This window comes from Perca flavescens, chromosome 17, assembly GCF_004354835.1.
Source record: "Perca flavescens isolate YP-PL-M2 chromosome 17, PFLA_1.0, whole genome shotgun sequence".
Lineage (NCBI taxonomy): Eukaryota > Metazoa > Chordata > Actinopteri > Perciformes > Percidae > Perca > Perca flavescens.
The window spans coordinates 31242507-31261471 of NC_041347.1; the positions used below are offsets into that span (position 1 = coordinate 31242507).

General features: G+C 40.8%; 1 protein-coding gene across 3 annotated transcripts in view; it reads right to left on the reverse strand.

Annotated features, from left to right (window-relative positions):
- The window catches only part of kif20ba (kinesin family member 20Ba), a 65154-nt gene extending 46555 nt beyond the window's left edge, over window positions 1-18599 (reverse strand). For all 3 annotated transcript variants that reach the window (XM_028603831.1, XM_028603830.1, XM_028603832.1), the window contains exons 1-20: window positions 18477-18599; window positions 17529-17637; window positions 16322-16411; window positions 15881-16003; window positions 15487-15625; window positions 14195-14379; window positions 12852-12903; window positions 12452-12658; window positions 11938-12049; window positions 11413-11484; window positions 11055-11201; window positions 9618-9780; window positions 8962-9114; window positions 8698-8817; window positions 7325-7464; window positions 7120-7240; window positions 5818-5989; window positions 4580-4764; window positions 1492-1968; window positions 85-1217 (exon numbers count right to left, since the gene is read on the reverse strand). In XM_028603831.1, coding sequence (XP_028459632.1) covers window positions 85-1217; window positions 1492-1968; window positions 4580-4764; window positions 5818-5989; window positions 7120-7240; window positions 7325-7464; window positions 8698-8817; window positions 8962-9114; window positions 9618-9780; window positions 11055-11201; window positions 11413-11484; window positions 11938-12049; window positions 12452-12658; window positions 12852-12903; window positions 14195-14379; window positions 15487-15625; window positions 15881-16003; window positions 16322-16411; window positions 17529-17636 — 3899 coding nt within the window. In that variant the 5' untranslated portion in view covers window position 17637; window positions 18477-18599. The remainder of the gene's footprint in view (window positions 1-84; window positions 1218-1491; window positions 1969-4579; window positions 4765-5817; window positions 5990-7119; window positions 7241-7324; window positions 7465-8697; window positions 8818-8961; window positions 9115-9617; window positions 9781-11054; window positions 11202-11412; window positions 11485-11937; window positions 12050-12451; window positions 12659-12851; window positions 12904-14194; window positions 14380-15486; window positions 15626-15880; window positions 16004-16321; window positions 16412-17528; window positions 17638-18476) is intronic.
- Between the last annotated feature and the right edge of the window lie 366 nt (window positions 18600-18965).

The window sequence follows — 18965 nt, forward strand, 5'->3', positions numbered from 1 at the left end:
CAGAAGCTTTTTGGAGCCAGTGGCGTTACCCCATGCTGGAGATGAAAGTTCCCACCCAAACGTGCAAAGGAATTGACCGGTTACCTGGCGATCTCCTCGGCTTTCTTCTCCAGCTCCGCGTCCTTCTGAGCGATGGCCTCATGCGCCACAGCCAGCAGCTCCCGGCGCCTTTCCACCTCCCTGCGCCGGGCCTCCTGGACCGCCTGGCTCTCCTCCTCCTCCCGCTGCTCCCGCGCCTTCTGCAGGCTCTTCTGCAGGGACGTCACCTGTGCCTCCTTCTCCAGCAGCTTCCTCTGCAGCTCCACCGCTCTGTCTGCGGACACTTTCGCCGCCTCTGCTAGCTCCACCTGTCTGTCCTCTTCTTTCAGAATCATCTCCATTTCTGAAGGAGGTCGCTGAGCTTCTGTTTTGCTGAACGTTTCTGCCATGTTGGAAAGCTTTGACTTAAGGGATGCAACCTCAGTCTGGAGATCAGAGTTCAACCTCTTGAGATCCTCTTCAGCAGCAGAGCTACAGGAAATGTCTGAACCTTGAAACTTAGCATCTTCTAGTTTGGCTTGGAGCAGCTGTGCAGTTTGCGCGCGCTCACTGAGCTTTTGCTTTAGATCATCTAAAGCATCTTTTTGTTCGCTCAGTTTGTGTTTTAACTCCTCCAGCTGCTGTTGTGACACCACTTCTTGTTCTCGCAGCTTCTCGGTGAGCTCCTGTTCCCGCTTTTCCGAGGCCTGCGATTGTTCAAGTTTTGCTCTCAGCTGTTTTGCTTCTTCATTGGAAGCACGTTCTTGGCATTCGAGCTTGGACTCCTGAAGCTTCTTTCCGAGCTCTTCAACTTGCCGCTTTAAAGCTGCTTCTTGTTGATTCCACTTCTCGGTTAACCGTTCCAGCTGCTGGTCGGAGATCTGCTGCTTGAGAGCCAACTGTTCTTTTGCCTGTCCTAGCTCACGCTCCAGCATTTGTCTGCGCTGGCTCTCACTTTTCTCCTCTTCCACAGCCAGGTTCTTCCTAAGCGGCGACAATTCCTCTCCCAGCTGATCACGGACGCCGTCGGACGATGCTGCTGAAGTCTGCAGTTCCCATTTCAGGCTTTGGACTTCCTGTGTCAGGGTGTGGATCTGCGAAGTCTTCTCCTGGAGCTCCTTGGAGCGATCGCCCAGTTGTGCCTGAGCAGTTTGTAGTTGGACCAGCACTTCTTCCGCTCTCTCCGTCTTGCTGGACACCTGTGATCATAGATATCACTTTCTTTAGTCATGAAGCACTCAGAACATTTAATAAAACATAAATAACTTAATCTAAGACACACACCAAACAACTTTCTGGCAGACAAAACTGAAAGTTTTTGTCAGGAACTCAAATATCAGACTTCTTGATAAAAGGAAAAATCCCCATTTAACAAAAACAGTATACTGTACCAGTCAAAAGGTTGGACACACTTTCTCATTTAAGTGAATGAGAAAGTGCGTCTTTACAGATTAATATCATACTGTGGCCTACCTGACGCTGTGTGGCTTCCAGTCTGGAAGTCAGCTCTTGGACTTCTTGTCGAAGTGCATCACCCTCCCGTTGCCTCTTCACTCTATCCTCATTCAGCCGGCCCATCTCCTTCCTCTCCACCTCCAGAACAGACTGGGCGTCCTCTTTGCCACTCCTCTCTTCACCAAGTGCAGCAACCACGTCCTCTCTGCTTTGCTTCTCTTCCAGATGGGCAGCAATGGCATCCTCCTTGGCTCTCCTCTCAGCTTCGAGGGCTGCCATTGCCCACTCTTTGCCTTCTCTCTCTTCTTTAAGGGATGCTAGCAACTCCTCTTTGCTTCGCTTTAGCTCTGCGAGTGTGGCAAGGGCCTCCTCCCTGGCTGTCCTCTCCTCATCTAAGGATGCGAGTGCCTCTTCTCTTCCCATAGTCTGGTACTCCAAAGCAGCCAGGGCGTCTTCTCTGCCTCTCTTCTCTTTCTCAAGGGCAGCCAACGCCTCCTAGTTGATAGGAGTCACTGTTAATTTATATTTTAATGTTCAAACAGTTTAAAAAAAAAAAAAAAAAAAAAAAAAAAAAAAAAAAAACGGGTGGGGGGAGAGGGTCACTAAAAACAGAGACTAACAAGTCTTGCTGGTGAGAAACACTTCATTCATTTGGTCATTTCTTGTTTCTTGTAATTTCTTCTTTTCCTGGTAAAACCAGTAATAAGTTAATTTATTCTTGGTGACTGCAAAATTCTGTCCATTTGGACTCTTTTTTTCCATTCAATAAATGTTAAATATTCTATCTGCTAACCTAGGTAAGCCCTAGATACATGCATGGCATAACAAACACCAGGCTAATACTATATAGGCCAGTGACAGCCTGGGGGTTAGAAAGACGAGCTTGGGAACAGGTCATTGGTTTACCTACATGAACCCATGGAAATGTCGGTGCACAAACTCAAAGGGAAACATTTGACCCTCCGGCTGTCAAGATACCACTGAAATCGCCATTTACTTCCAACTGATTTTGGAGATGGTCACTGCGCAGCATTAATTAGAAGGGCTGCTTAGTCATGAGGAGGGACATTTTTGGGAATGCATACATCCTTGTCCCGATAAAATACACCACAAACCTTATATTGCAAGTAAGGGTGACCCCAAATGGTCAAGTATTCAATGCTTCGATGTAACAAGCCTGATTCATAGTTGAATCTTGGCGGCGCCGTAGAGTCCAGGTTAGACCAAAGATTCTGGACGAGAAGCGTGTAAACTTGCAGCTACTTGCAATGCGCCAGTCTGCAACGTTCTGAAACCTGCCAGTTCACACCGATGAGACGAGATAAGACGGTGTATGATCTTCATAGCACAACGTTTTTTTTGTAGCTGGATATCATTTGTTGTGTTTAAATATAAAAAATAAATAAAAAAAAAACAAAATAAAAAAATCGATGCAGCATAGATATTTGCTGTTGTAATACTGTATAAATACACAGATGCCAAGTATCGATCTTTTATTATATATGTGTTTGTCTGCTTGACAATACCATTTTGCAACAATAAAATTTAAGTGAGACAAACAGAGAAACGTATCTTTTTAGATAAAACAGATGTTGACAAAGTTTCCTTTTGGGACATAATCTGAAATTGGGAAAAAATTGAAGTTGGAAAAAAAGTTCATAAATTGTAATACATCGCTGAATATTGCAATATGTTTAAAATCGCAGTAATATTGTATCGTGACATGAGTATCATGATGATATTGTATCGTGGGGCCTCTGGTGATTTCCATCCCTACTAAATATGCATGTGGTTAACGTCAGTGTTAGTGAGATGCTCGCTACAGTTGCATTTCTAGTGATGAATCGGCAAAAACAAAGCTTTATTTCTCAGATTCACGGCTTTGTTTTAACGACACTCGCTCTATTCAGTCCCTCCGGGCCGGTTCAGACCGCTGCAACTTTTCCCTGCAACGTTCAAAAATCGGTTTTGTCTCGTCAGCGAATCATTTGAAGCTTTTAGTAAATCTTTTTAAAGTGGGTAAATAAATCCAACCGCTCCATGACACATTTAAGTTTTTACTTTCCATGATCCAAGACCGACAGTCGTCCCTCCCCCACCAGGACTGAAACGATTCCTTGAGTAACTCGAATAATTCAATTACTAAAAATCCTCGATGCAAAATGATTTGCCTCGAAGCTTCGTTTAATTAATTTTACCAACGTTGTATCGCTCACGGTGTTTCCGCACGGAGGATTATTACTGCCGCACACCGGGCTGACGCTGCTTGCGACACAAGCCATGAAGACTGACGACAAAATCAAGAGAAGAGGCAGGCTGGAGAAAAACAAAAAAGAGTCGTATGGACGATGAAACTACACCAAACACAACAACTACCACAAACAAAGAGAAGAAAATACGTAGTGGTGACCACAACCTGATCTAAAGAGCCGACTTGTTGACTGTCCCTTCGGAAAAACAGCTGATTGTTGCACACCACTCCTTCTTCACGGAGAAACAGCTGACCAACGATCTACTAGCATAAGTGTAACAGAGCTGTGTAGCATTGTAATCAAATATATAAATGAAAACAGGTTGAGTATAACTAATATTTACATATAGGCCTATATACAGATCAGTCTCAGGTTGAAACGTGTAGTTCTGAAAGTTAAGTTGCACAACTTAAGGTCATGTTTATGTATGCCTTAGTTTGAGGTTGTTATTGCATTTCAGAAAAGGTTTTCTTTTAAAACAATGTAATATGGCACATAAATGCACTTAATGTTTAGGTTTTTGAGAGATGATATTGTAAGCAATAAAAAATGTAGCTTTTTCCAAAAATTAAACCAAACTATGGTTATTGCTCTTCAATAAAAAAGTATTTCTTATCCGATTACTTGATTAATCGATGGACTAATCGGTAGAATACTTGATTACTAAAATAATCAATAGCTGCAGCCCTAACCCACACTGGCCCCCACCCACATGATTCGACGATCAGCCGACAATAGGCAAGACTTGACGATTCTGATTTGACTATGAAAATTCTAAGTCGGGGACACCCCGAATTGTAAGAGAGGAGATAATGTTAATTAACTGGTTCAGGATACTTCCCCGGGGTTTTTACCTGCAGCTGCTCTCTCTCATGTGGACTCCCCTCCTTGACCAGCGAGGAGCAGCCCTGTGAGCCCGGCTCCGCCGCCCTCTGCTGGCCTCCCACTTGTTTCTCCAGTCGGGCAATCTCTGACAACTTCTCCTGGAGCTGAATGAGAAGCCTCCCTTTCTCTTCTGCATCGACTCCACTGGCTTCACCTAGGAAATAACACCAAAAAAATCTAGATATGAAAACAGGATGTGAAAAGTAGGTTAGAGGTGTCACGCTGGAATCAAACCATCTATTTTGAAAGACAGACATGCTGCCATTTACCACTTTAAAAATACATTTCACACTGTCAAACGAATATATTATAGTACTCAGATGAAGGTTGATACATTTTTGACATTTCAATATAAAATATTATTATTGTCAGTGAAGGGACTTCATTTTTTTGGAAATATTTTCCACGGCCTTCATGATTTAAGGTAGCCTCGTGAGACCGTCCTGATCTTGCGAGCTCCAGTTTTCCACTCGCAGATCAGTCTGGCATCTTGAGATAGAGAAAATTAGTATTGTGATATTTTCTGTGGCAATACAGTATCTACACACGGACGCCAAGTATTGATCTTCTATTATATAAATTGCACATGAGAATTTACCTTTTTGGTACTAGAACTATAAAATCAACTGTTCAATTCTTCATGGTTTCTTTATTTAGAGAAATGTACCTTTTTAGATGGAAAAATGTTTTTGACAATAAATAATAAATTGCAATATACCACAATATGTTTAAAATCGCATTATTTGCGTATTGTGACACAAGTATTGTGATAATATCGTATCGTTGGGTCTCTGATGATTCCAATCCCAACAAAATAACCTATTTTCGCTCTACCATTACTGGTACCAATCCATGCATACAGTAGTTCTGGTTTTATTTGATAAGGTTTTCAGATCTATGTGGTGAAAAGAATGTCATTGATGGTGCTCAAAATGAAGTGCTCTAATTTCCAGAGACATTCTCTGTCACTCTGGATTAATTGTGAACAGTTGGAGGAGAGAAACATAATTGGGATATGAGTGAACTGACCCTTAAATGTGTGCTGGGTCTAACAAAATACCCATGGAGGCCATGAAGTCATGCTGTTGGATTACATTCATCTGTGGATCAGTGCTCCAGACCCCACCCACTACATGTGAAAGGAGCACAGCTCAGTTTGTCTTTTCCTCCTCAGATCTGCCTTTCATACACATATGCGTGTTCTTACCATTGTGTTTGAGAGCCATCTGCTCTTGGAGTTCCAACACCTTTCTCTCCAGCTCCTCCACAAAGTCTCCTCTGTCTGCCTGAGCCCCTGCTCGGCCTGAATCCAGACATTTATGAGCAGCCTCAGCGGCCTTCTTTATGTCCGCCAATTCAGAGGAGTCCAGAGATGTGTCCTGCAGGAGGAAGGAAACATCAGAGAAGTTAGTCCGGGACATTGGTGAGCACATCGCCGTGAGGTGGTTCAACCGCACCTAGTCTCACACAGCATTCCGGGATGGGAGAAAAATGTGATCTGGTTTATTGGCATTTCTTTAAACCAATCACAATCGTCGGAATTTCCAGCGGCATCGGAGCAATCACGGAAGTGGAACGCTGTGGATATAGACTAGACCACACCTGTCAGAGTATCCTGGAACAAATACACTTAACCCTTACCTGCTTAAATGGCTACATACACATGTCTGCTTGGGTAATTAATATAAGTTGTCAAAAAGAGATCAAATAACTTGTCTGACTTTGTAGGCAATGTTAAAGAACCTTGCAATTCCCTATGCTCTCACAGTAAATAAAGTCGGTCCAACAGGAATCATCATTAGATTGGTGGCTTCAGCGGTAGGCAGAAGCTGGTCAAAAGCAGGCTATACTCAGTAATTAGGGCAACTCTGTTACTGAAAACTGGGTTCATAAAGTGTGAGTGTAGCACAAGAATCCTGTCACTAAGATGCAATGTGATGGGTAGCGCTGGGCGATATGGAGAATATCAGATATCACGATAATCTTGACCAAATACATCGATACCGCGACGATATTGTAGTGCTGACAATTGGTGCTTCCACAAAATAGTTTTTACAATGAGATTTTAGATAAACATTAATAATGTGGTAAACAGTTTCAAGTGAAATTCTATACTGACTATGTTGACATGTATGCACAAAAAGAGTGTGATGTTAAGACAAATCTGCTAATCTTCAAATGATATAACCTCAAAATGTTTCACAACAGATTTTCTGAGAAAATTGAGTTAGTATGTGCTTGTTATTATCATCAATTGTATATCACGATATCTCAATATAGGATTTCGTCACGATATGATTCCATCAACCGACGATAAATTATCAAACTGAATTATTGGGCGGCCCTAGTAATCTGTATCAAATACAGATTCATGCATTCATGTTTTAATCATTATATGTTTGTTATCAAAAATCGGTTTTAGCATTGATTCTGACATGTACCCAGCCAACAAGTTAACAAAACAAACAACATATGGAGTGTGATCCGAGGAAATGAGAGATTGGGTTACCATGGCTTGTGCATCTTGACTTGGTCCAGCGCTGGCCATTTTGTCAATGAGGTTCTTGAAGATCTCCAGCCTCCTTTCTGCTCGCTCCTCCAAGAGTTCTCTCTCCCTCGCCAAGCGGTCACTGAAAACACACACACACAAATTATCATACCCAAATAGTTCCTGGTTACACATAAATAAATATAAACAAACAAAAAAGTCTTACTTGTAGTCATTCTGCATCTCAGAGAAGAGCTCTGAGAACTCTCTGCTGATTTCCTCTCTGACCCGCGCCTCCATGAGCAGGCTCTCCGCTCGCTCCTTCTTCAGCTGCACCTGCAGCTGTTTCAACAGCGCCACCTGCCTCTGAGGAACGGGACGCAAAATAGCAACACACAACAATAAACTGTTTAAACACTGAAAGGATTGGTGTATACACTAGTGAATATGTTAAGTACCTGTTTATTAAAAACAAGATGTTAACTCTACCTGTCTATATACAGAGTACCCCCAGGACTCTCCGAGTTAAATTCAACTTTTTAATACCACTTAGGATGATATTTAATGCCAACTTTACAGCGGTATGATGTAAAATGTGTGGATTTTAAACCAGAGAAAAAGAGTTATTTACCAGGTAACATTACCTGAATTTCATAAAATCATTTTGTGCAGTGTGTTTGTACCCTAATCACATAAAATATGTGTCGCATTTAGAGCTCTTATGCTATAAACAAAAATTACAAAATAAAGTCAATTTAAATAAAAATATAAAATGAGAAATAGTATTCAATGAAGTTGTTCTGAATGAAGAGTAATTTACTTAACCTGACTCCGCCAGATGGATTGCGTCGCATTTGCTCGGCATATCCATCTGGGAACTTTCCGTTGGAGAACTTTTGGGAAGGGGCGGAAATACTGGTTAGCCGATTGGATGAACCATCTGTTTATCACCTATGTTGGTGATAGACGGGCCAAATCAACCAATCAGATCCACGAAGCGTATGAAAATACAACCACAAGCCCGCCCCTGCTGCTGCCGGCAAAGCATAGCTCGTTAGCTCAGCATGCAAGCAACATGTCGGTAAAGGAGATTTGCCGTTTGTGTAACGAGAATTTAGGAATAAAAGGCACCGTTTCAGGTTCCCGGACCATATTCCAAAAGAAGGATCCAAGAGAAAAAAAGCATTAGCGAGCGGCTAACAGAATTAGGGCTACCGCTGTCTGAAAATACTGGTTAGCTGATTGGATAAACAATCTGTCTATCACCACCTAACCCGCCTCAAAACCAACGCTGATTGGCCCGGTCGTTTGGCTAACGGCTCCAAATTTTCTCTGCCTCAAGATGCCAGACTGATCTGCGAGTGGAAAACTGGAGCTCGCCAGATCAGGAAGGTCTCACGAGGCTATAATTTACTTACTCGGGGTTACGATCTACCTTGCCACACTTCAGGCCAGTTACTACTTTACATATATTTACGTTTCAACAATGGTCCTGCTGCTAGTTTTTAAGATCTACTTATCTCTTTTAATGATAAGTCAAGCAATTAGAGGCAACTCCTTTGTTAAAAGCACTTCATGTAAAAATGGTAAGAGACTGACCTGGTGCGTCTTTTTACCGACGAGAATTGTATCATCACACACGTCCTCTTCATTGCCCGTCCGATCCATCGTGTCCTCCATCAGGCTGTTTTCTTCCTCATACTCATCGTCCTCATCCTCCTGCACAAACAATTTTATCATGTTGACTAAATGGCTCTAGCGATACTTAAGGCCAAGAATCAAACCGCAGCAGTAGAATATTGTATCAACTGTAATAAAGAAAAGCCAAAGAGCCTCATGATGTGACTCAGGCCTCCACCCCACCTGTACATCTTCCAGGCTACTATCCCAGCCAATCAGGGAGCTCCTCCTGCTGCTCCGCAGAGCCTTCCTGTCAGCATTGTTAATGATGAAGGACACCTCACTGGCGGACCTCTGGGGCAGGATGGGAGGGGGCCTCGTGGACAGAACCACAACCTGGAAACAGACAAGAGCAAAAAAAAAAAAAAAAGTATATAACAAAATCCTTACTACATTGCATTTCAAGGTTTTGTCTTTTTCAACGTTTTTGTTGCTTTATGCTAGGTATTTTGGTGCCTTTTCAAAGTTTTCCTTGTCTTTTTGGTGATTTTTTGAAATTATTTTGGCCTGTGTCGCTTTTTTTCGAAGTACTTTGGACCTTTTTTTTCCACCTTTTCCAAAGTGTTTCGTCTGTTTCACCCTTTATGGAACTTTTTTCCTAGATTTTTTGGGTGAGACACTGAATTTTGGTCGGTGGCTATTCAATAATGTATATGCATAATAATGATGTATTTACAAATGTACTGCATTTGGTCATATTGCAGCTTAATAGAGTACTTTAACTGTCCAAACTGTGATGCAATTTTCCAGGTGTGTGTGAGGTCTGCAGCTGAATAAAAAATGAGAACACTATTAGAGAGCAAAGCACAATAAGAGAGAAAATAAAAGTGTTTATGTACCTTCTGTGCCACAGCAGAAAATCTGAGGACGTTGAGAGTCTCATCGTACATGGAGGCACATTGGTTGATGTTGACGATCATACAGGCTTTACCTCGACCGCAGAAGAAGCCCTGCAGGTAGTGGGTCAGCTTGCTTTCCCTGAAGGGAACATGATGAAGCAGCCTGAGGGAGAGAACAGCTTAGTTAGCATTGATATACTGTATATTGTGCATTTTTGCTGCTACACTCTTGAAGGTGAATTTGTACAGAATTTTTTTAATCATTTTTTAGGAGGTAGAACAACAACAACAACAACAACAGGCCATGGCTTGTTGTTGCATGTCTATCCCAATGTTGGAGCCATTACATCACTTTGTTTTGTTTATATAGGCTACCATGTTGGTTATGCCAATTAATATGCAGTTTTATGTTTGAGCACTGGGTGGAGCATTGCCTTTGGGAAGGCATAAAAGGTAATCAGCCACAGGCACACAGGTGTGTGAAAACGGGGGAAAGCATACAGCTTTTCACCGTGTCAGTGCGTGTCATTGTTTGATTTGTTTGATAAGGAAAATTAATGGAACCAAACCTGAAATGAAATGGACTGTAATACTTGTGGGACGGTGAGCAGGTCGTTAGGTAAAATAAATGTGTCACAGCATCGACATGCAGACAAATTGTGGACATTCATTATTGGCTCGCAGAACACACGTCCAAGCAAGTTCTCCCCTGATCCCACCGTATTGGCCTAATGTAGGAGTTGATAAAATACTCTACACACATAGACAGGCAACTTTGTCATCCTATTGAAGTTTGGTTTATATCCACTTGATTAACTCAGGTCCAATATACTGTACATTCTCCGCAAGAAAAATAGCCGTCTCTTCATCTGCTAGATACAGTTAACCAAAACAAGTGTGCTAAAAAGGAGGATAAAATAGGGCTGGGCGATACGGAGAAAATCAGATATCGCGATATTCTTGTCCTAATACCTCAATGTCGATATTGTGGCGATATTATAGGGTTGACAATTGGTGCTTTAACAAAATATCTTCACAATGCGATTTTAGATAAATAATTTTGAGTAATGTAGATATAATGACTAAAGTGGGTAATGGTAAAAAAATAATAGAAGAGCTAGAACAGTATGGTAACTGAAACTGACATCACTTTACTGTAATGCAGCATTTAACACCAGGAAAAGACACCACTTAAGCAATTTACGATATTACAATATCCAAAATCTAAGACTATATCTAGTGCCATATCACGATATCAATATAATATCTATATATTGCCCAGCCCTAGGATAAAAAGCTCTAAAAGGGTTAGTTTAAAGTTAGGTGTCAACTCTGCGATTTCCGTACTATCGAGCAACCCTTTCATATTCCATAAAGTCTTTTGATTGAAAAGGAATTGAAGACACAGAAAGAACAACGGACAGATAATAATCTCACTTGGCCTGCTGATTGTGTCGCAGAGCGTTGATGCATTTCCCCAGGATGAGCAGCGAGGTGTTTATGTTTCCGGCCTCTTTCAGGCGCTCTCCTATATTCTGGGTCTTGGCGCATCTCTCCGAGCCAGCCAGGTCACACAGACACAACCTGATGACAAAACACATTTATCCACATTAAAAGACATCACTCTTAAACAAAATCTGTATTCTTATGTTCAAAATTTCATGCTTTACTAAACCTCTGACAAGACTTTATTTTGCACACATGCATGCTTTAATGCTGCCTTGTTTCACAAGCATACAGTTACACACAGATAACCATGTCTATATATGCCATCTAGATCTAAAGTGTCACTCACTCGCTTACTGCGTGGACCCTCGGAGTCCCAATATCTTCAATTCTCAATATGCGAATGGAGAATACACTGTGACTGCAAAACAAAAACAAAAATGTCAGCTTTAAATAATGATCAGTGGTCGATGACTGTCAGCCATCAGCTATCGACCAAACCCTTTTCTAAGGGGGTTTAAAATAGACAAAGTAGAGACACATCTGGTGGGTAGAAACTGCCGTGTTCACAGGAACATTGGGCCTCTCGTATACATAACAAAATCACTCGTGAATTTGTAGTAAACATGTTATTAACATCAATAACCAAGACATGATAGAATGCATAATATGAACATTCTCTTGCTTAGGTGCAATGAAAGAAGAACATTATCGAGGTAGAATATCTTTGACAGTTTATACAACAAAACATACCAATGGTTCCTCATTGTTCCAGGTAAAGCTGGTGATCTAGCAAGCAATGCTTATTTGACTTTTGCGCTTGTGTTACGTTGAAGTGTGAGGCAAACTCAAAGCTGGTGACTTTCACCCTCACCTCCTGCTGGAGAGCTGGTTGAGTCGGGTGGAAGAGAAGCTCTGGTTCTTCTTTCCAAGCTTCATCACTTTGTAAGCCTCTTCGGCACTATTCACCTGAACCCAACGCAGGTCTACGTACAAATGCACAAAAAACAGGATAGTCATAAAAAACTGAAATGGTCCCCAACTGGAGAAATTTCACTCATTTTAAAAAACAAGAGCTGCAAGGAGGGTCACACAACACTTGGAAACAGGCAGAACCAAAACCAAACATTACAGTTATTTTAAAGTGATGTGCATTTTGTCATCTGTACATATACAGCGAATTATATTTGGACTATCCAAAGAAAGAACTACAACAACACATACGTTTTTCAATGAACATTAGAGGTAGCGTTACATAGACGTAGGGAAATAAATATTTATTTAATTGAATTTTTAAGACCCCGCGGAAACCCTGTTAATACAAAAACAAGTTTAGACTTCTGTCAAGTTTTGTGGCATGTGTCTGCCCCCCGCCCAACCCTTCAAACCTTTGACAAAGGCGTTGCCCTTGACGTCCTGTGAGAGGCGCAGTGCGGCCCTCCTCAGGGCCCCGCTGGGTACCACCTCCAGCAGGTCGTGAATGTTCTCATTGTAGATTTCACAAAAAGAAACCCAAACAGAGAACTTTGTGTGCGCTGCCACCACCAGGCTGATTTTGTCCCCCGCTGAGACAGTCGTGTCCAGCATGGAGAAGCCTACGATGGACACAAACGTTAAAAAAATCATTGCCTATGGTAACACGCTAAAGTTGACAGTGCAGTCTATCAGAATTAGTACAATATTATCACAGTGCACCGGTGGTTTCAGTGTCAGATTTGTAGCGATTGCAGCAAGAAAAACAAAAAGCAGAAAATAATCAATAAATTAAAAGACTAATCTAAATCTTGCCTTCAAGAAGGGTCCTATTGGTCGATGTCAGGCTGGCATTGCTCCTATCACTCTAAAAGACAAAAGAGTAAAGATGAAAAGGTTAAAAATGCATGAAAGACATATTCTTTTATATCATGTATTCAAGTGTATTTATTTAGCACTTCTTAGAGCAATGACAAGAGTAATTATTAAAAACATAGGACAAAACAACAAAAAAAGCTCCTGAGCTGCATTTTTAAAGCAATAACAGTTTATATCTGGGGTAGAGTGAAGTTTACTTTGACTTTACAAGCTTAAGAAAAGGATGACCAAAAACTTTCAGGCTTATTAGCAGCACATAATGGCATCTGACCTTGGTCGGTCGATCCAAAAAAAACAGACAGATTCAGCAACTGTATATTTCTCGCTTAAAATGTTTTCAGAAACACGTTTCGGTGAACTATTTTCGTAAAATACAAGATCGTATTCAGAACGAGACGCCATTAGAGTCCGTTTTGAAATTCGGGAGCAGCAAGACCCACATGACGTGTTCGTCCAATCAGCTGCCATGTGTTGCGTTCGTCACGCTCATCTCCCTCGTCATTTCCGGTAAGTGTTTTAACATAAGTGTCGAAAGTGGGCACTACGGCAGTAAGTGGTTAGTGCACATTAACAGTGTACTAACGGACCATGCGACGCACACACGCTCCAGACCGAACGGTTCAGATGTTTTTTCCGATAGATAGAGAAATCATTAGCGTAGGTTGCTATCTATCGGACCTTTTAGAGCTCTAAAAGTCTCTCAAAACATTGAGCAGCCACAAGCATCTCACGCCCAAAAGGGATATTTTGCCAATTTTATTCAGAGTGTGTCATTTGTGTCAGGCAGAACTCTGCTGCTCAGAGCTCCATGCAGTGACGACACGAAGGGAGGCCAAACACCGTTCACCTAAACACACTGCCAACACTGCCATGACAGAGTTTGATTTTAATTCCCTAAATAGGTCTTTAAGACTTGCCCACACATGAGTTGTTTTAGCTACATGTTTCAGTCGCCAGTCTCAAACACATCCGACAGATTATCTTATTACACTATTTTACATCAACGCAACGGTCTACAAAGACTGCATAATGGTTCCATTTTACTCACGTTTTACATACGTGGCCGCAATCCAAAGCGTATGTTTAAGCTTCAAGTCTATTTTCTTCCATTTTACATGCAAAACTACAGTGTCTATGTATTGGGTTCTGAATGCTGCAATGCAGTGCTGTGCCTGCATGAATCCTGTGTAGACACTTATGAAGGACTGGAGCTGTTGCTCTGCTAACATGCTGCCAGTTATGTTCCTGTCGTCTGCCGCAGCTTTGGACGGATGGCTTACCTCTTTAAGTTGTCTGAAGAAGTTTCTCTTGAACGCCACTTCCTCAGCCTGCTGTTCGACGGTGAGCCTTGTGAACTCTTGGCAGCGGTGAGGTTTGATGCTCATCCCAGTGAAAACCTGTTCATCAATACTGCTGAAAATAACATCGAGAGACCTGGGCAGGATACCGGCATCGGCATCTGGACCTGGAGTGACAAAAACAAATTGACTACGTTTACATGCAGCCAATAACCCGTTCAAAACCAAAATATTAGCAATAACCCGGTCGCGCATGGCCATGTAAACACCGGCAAAAACACAAATATGCTCATATTCCAGTTTTTAAAAACTGGAAATGATCCCTGGGTTACCCCTTTTCTAACCCGAAATTTTGGTCATGTAAACGCGTATCGGCATATCCCCATCAAAAGGAACATCAATTTGTGTTCTGCGCATGTTCAATTCGCAAGGAATCTTTGTCTTTTGAGTAGAGGAACTTCTTGTATGCGCCAGAAAACATAGTTATAATAATAATTATATACTATAATAATATAGTTTTGTATATGTCAATGCAGAAAACCTGCGCGCAGTATACCAGAAGTAAACAAGAAGTAGAGGTAAACATGGCGAGACGCAGCACAGCACCACACTTTTGGAGCGAGGAGGAAACCAATTTCTTTATTAGTGTGGTGAAAACCAGGAATATAAAGTCTTTTGTTGACGGCAGAAAGTACCGACATAGTGAGATTTATAAGAAGGTGACCGAAAAGTTATTGCGTCTTAAGGTTGTCCGTACATCCAGACGCTAACCGTGCGTCGCCGTTTACATCGGGATATTGCCAATTGATTACAAATTCCATGTATACAGGAGTAACTCTCTCTGCTCACACATGTAAACGGGTTATTCCGAATGTTTCAGAAACCCAAATAGTGATCTTAACCCGACATTACCCGAAAATTGACAGCTTGTAAACGTAGTCACTGTTGGATCGTTACGAGTTAAGGTGCTTCTACCGTGACGTTGATACTGGTTCCTAAACAATACTTTTTGATACCAATTTCATAAAACAAAAATAAATTACAACATTACGGCACAAATCTTATTATTTATTTTTCTGCTCCTTCTACGTGAGCCCTGTCTCTGTGCATAACGTAGAATTTTTTTTCTGTGCGTTTCTACGAAAAAGCTTTCCTGCATCTAATCTAAAACGCACTTCCTCCCGAGACGGATTACATTCCAAAACTGCAGCAATAATTGTTTTGCTTAATTTCAATAGCAGCACTAACTAAATGTCTGAGAGAGTGGAACACACCTAAGAACGTGAAGGTCTTCCCAGCGTTGGTCACTCCATAAGTGAAAACCAGAGAGTTTCCCCCTTCGAGAACATCTTTCACCAGATCCTTTACGGTGCCCTGAAAGAGCTCTCTCTGTGTTGTCACAGGACCATACACCTATTGAAGTGAGGGAATGAGTAGGACATACAGTCTTATTTAAAAAATAATAATGACAACACTCCCATCTTTTATGTCAGGATTTCTCAACCTTTTTCAGGTCCAGAAATGAAGGGAGGTAGACCAAAAAGCATTGCATAAATACATACATACAAGTGACGATATATTCAAAAGGAATTCCCTATTAAAATGTGTAGGCCAAAGAGCAATACAATAAACTTTTTTTGGTTTTCTTATGTGCCAGGAAACACCGACCTGAGAGAACTGGAAGCGCTGTCCAGTCTGTGGAAGGGATTTGTCAGTGCTAAGCCTTGCTGAGAGGGACAAACGGGGAGGCTTCAGCAAAACTGTGTCGGGGGACTCAATGGTAACACAGTCCTGTTATAAACAAAAAAAAGGGGAAGAGGGTTAAAAAAAGAGGGAGACAGAAGACAAAAATTTGTCATCTCTCTTACAGAATTATTCCGTTTCTGTTCACATTTATTTAAGTGGCAGCATCATCAACTCAGTTATCAGTTATTGACTTTTGACAGAAGAACATTTGAACTGTAAAGCAAAGACTGTTTTGAGGAGTGTTTTGAAGTGTCATTAAGTCAGCATTTTCTGAATAAATACCATAAACAGACTTTTAAAAAAAAAAAAAAAAAAAAAAAAAAAAAAACATCTATCACTATTTTATTTGTCTTTATTTTTTACCTGCGACTCTCCATTATCGCTCTCTGCTGAGCTGAAGGGTCGGATGCGGAGGTAGACCTGAAGGTGTTCTTTCTCCTCGATGCTGCAATGCTGTACAACACACAAGGGTTTAATTAAAGACAGCAAGAGGTAAAGTTAAAGACTACATTGGGCTACACGCCCTAAACTTAAATCATAGTTTACATTTATTCCAGACGTCTATCTACAAACAGTCAAGTGGCCAAATGAACATTGAAACAGTTTTTTCTTGGTGTACTTCCTCCTGTTTATACAGGACGTTAACAAATCCCTTCCTAATGCACTTTTAATGTAATGTATGGGGCCGGGGGGACAAAATCAATAATCTGTCTATGTTCTGTGCGAATATATTTTTCAGAGTTTTTCTGACGTTAACGCAAGCTGTCAGCACTGGGTTAAACAAATCAAATGCTTATCTTTTTCATAGATTTTCATAGTCTTTTCAATCAGTGTTTCCTTTAGGATTTTTTTTTAGCAGTGGGGGCAGGTCTGTCCGCACAACAATAACCTCTGAATAGTTCTATTTGTTGTTAAATTGCAATGTGAGCAGCAGCCAACGGCAGGATAATTTAAAAAAGGGACTGTGACCACAGTTTTTGTACAGCCCTATTTCTGATACCGTGGTGGCAGAAATTTTGCCATGGTGGGCCACCACTACAAAATTAACATAGAGGAAACACTGTTGTCAATACAAAAATACTTTTTCCTTTCTGTTCTTCCGCTGCAGCTCAGGAAACAAGGTTTCTGCAGGTTTCAACAAGTCAAATTTAAGACTTCTTAAGACCTTAAAGAGCTGTATCACGACAAAAGAACAACGAAATGTAGAGTCACAAAAGTACTAACTAAATGAATGAACTTATTAAAATTGAATAAAAGCGAATAAGAGCTCATATGAAACCAATATCACAATAGTCTATAGTCCAGTATGCAAGTCCAGTGTCTTCTTCCAGTGATTTCAGATTCTTGAAGAAAATATTTTTAACTGCATCATTCTTAAATGATGAAAGAGGTGCATTTTGTTTAAAACTATATTCTGCAGTTTATAATGCACAAAATACTGCAGTCATGCTGTATTAATATATGTGACATAGGTGCATTCTGCCCATAGTCACCTGTATAGAGATACCATACCATATCATTAATCGCAAATTGATTGTTGGTATAGTTGTGGATTTGCCAGCCAGGTTACCTGTGGGTCTGGTAGGGTGCTAAACTCTGATGAGAGATCCCTCTTCAAATCGTCGACCACTACCTGTTCCTGCACGTCAGCCTTGTTGTTCAGGCATGATTCCATCATCCTTCAACAAATAAACAACGATAAAAAAGCAGTGTTTTTGCAACAACAACAAAAATGCAATTTCCCTATACATTTTGGGTCTCTTTATAGTCATGTTTTGTCTCTTGGTCGTTTTTGTTTTCATTGGTCATTTGGCGTCTCTTTGTAGTCGGTTTGTGTCACTTTCTGGTAGTTATGCGTCTCTTTTTCATTTTTGACCATTATTATCACCATATCTGTGTCTAAAACGTTGGAAAAGCTAGAGCAGATAATTTTAAAAAGCTAAAGACAAAAATTTCTTAAGAAGTCTGAGAATAGTCTTTTAGTTACATTTATTCAGTTTAGGTGCTGCACCTAAACCTTACAATGGCAGGGAAAACCCTGAAAAGTAAACCAAGACACCACCAAAAAGCCAAACAGTGACCAAACGTTTTCCTAACGTTACACCAAAGACAACGCGATATAACTGAACATGGTGAAACTTAACGTTAGCTAATTTGATTTAACTTTACGTAACGTTAACAACAGTTAACGTTGATAAGAAAGGGTCGACTATTGAGCCAAACATTGCTTTTAGTGGTGCTTAATTGACGTTATCTGTGTCAGCCAATATATAAGTCAGTTTAAAGTTATAAGTTTATTTACAAAAGTTAACTCGTTTCAAATCATGTTCACTAGCTAAACGTTTAGCCAGCAAACAAGCTAACTGGTTAGCTCGAAGTGTTCAGCTGATGCGCAGACGCACCTGTCAACCGATACTAGTAACGTTAACATTAACATGGTTTAAAATGTCGGTTTACTTGTACAAAAAGAACAAAAGGATGACAGTCGAACTGGTATATTTGTCAACGAAACACTTACCTGGCAGTTATGTTTGGGACATTAGAAACTAAGACAGAACAATATTCTTTTGTGTGATAGCTAGCTAACTAACGTTAACACAACAACACAGCCGCGGTCTCAGTTTGAAACGGACCTATCGGATTCAAGCAGAAACTGCGCATGCGTCCTTTCTGTGTTTTTTTTCTTTTTCAGGCTACAAACCAATGTTAAGGGTGCATGCCGCCACCTACTGTACCGGAGTATGTAACACATACTTTAAACAACCATGCAGTCAAATGTAAACAACCAACACTAATGCATAAAAAAAATAACTTTATATAGAAGTTATATTATGAATATTTTATATTCATTTAAATATTTAAATAAAACCCTTTTAACCTGTACTTGTTTTCCCCTGTCACTAACAGTCCTTATACTTCCTAGAACCTATCAGCACATTCAACAGCTTCCTATCTGACGCTGTCCTTTTCATCCTTTTCTGCAGTCAATATTCCTTTTATGGTCAGA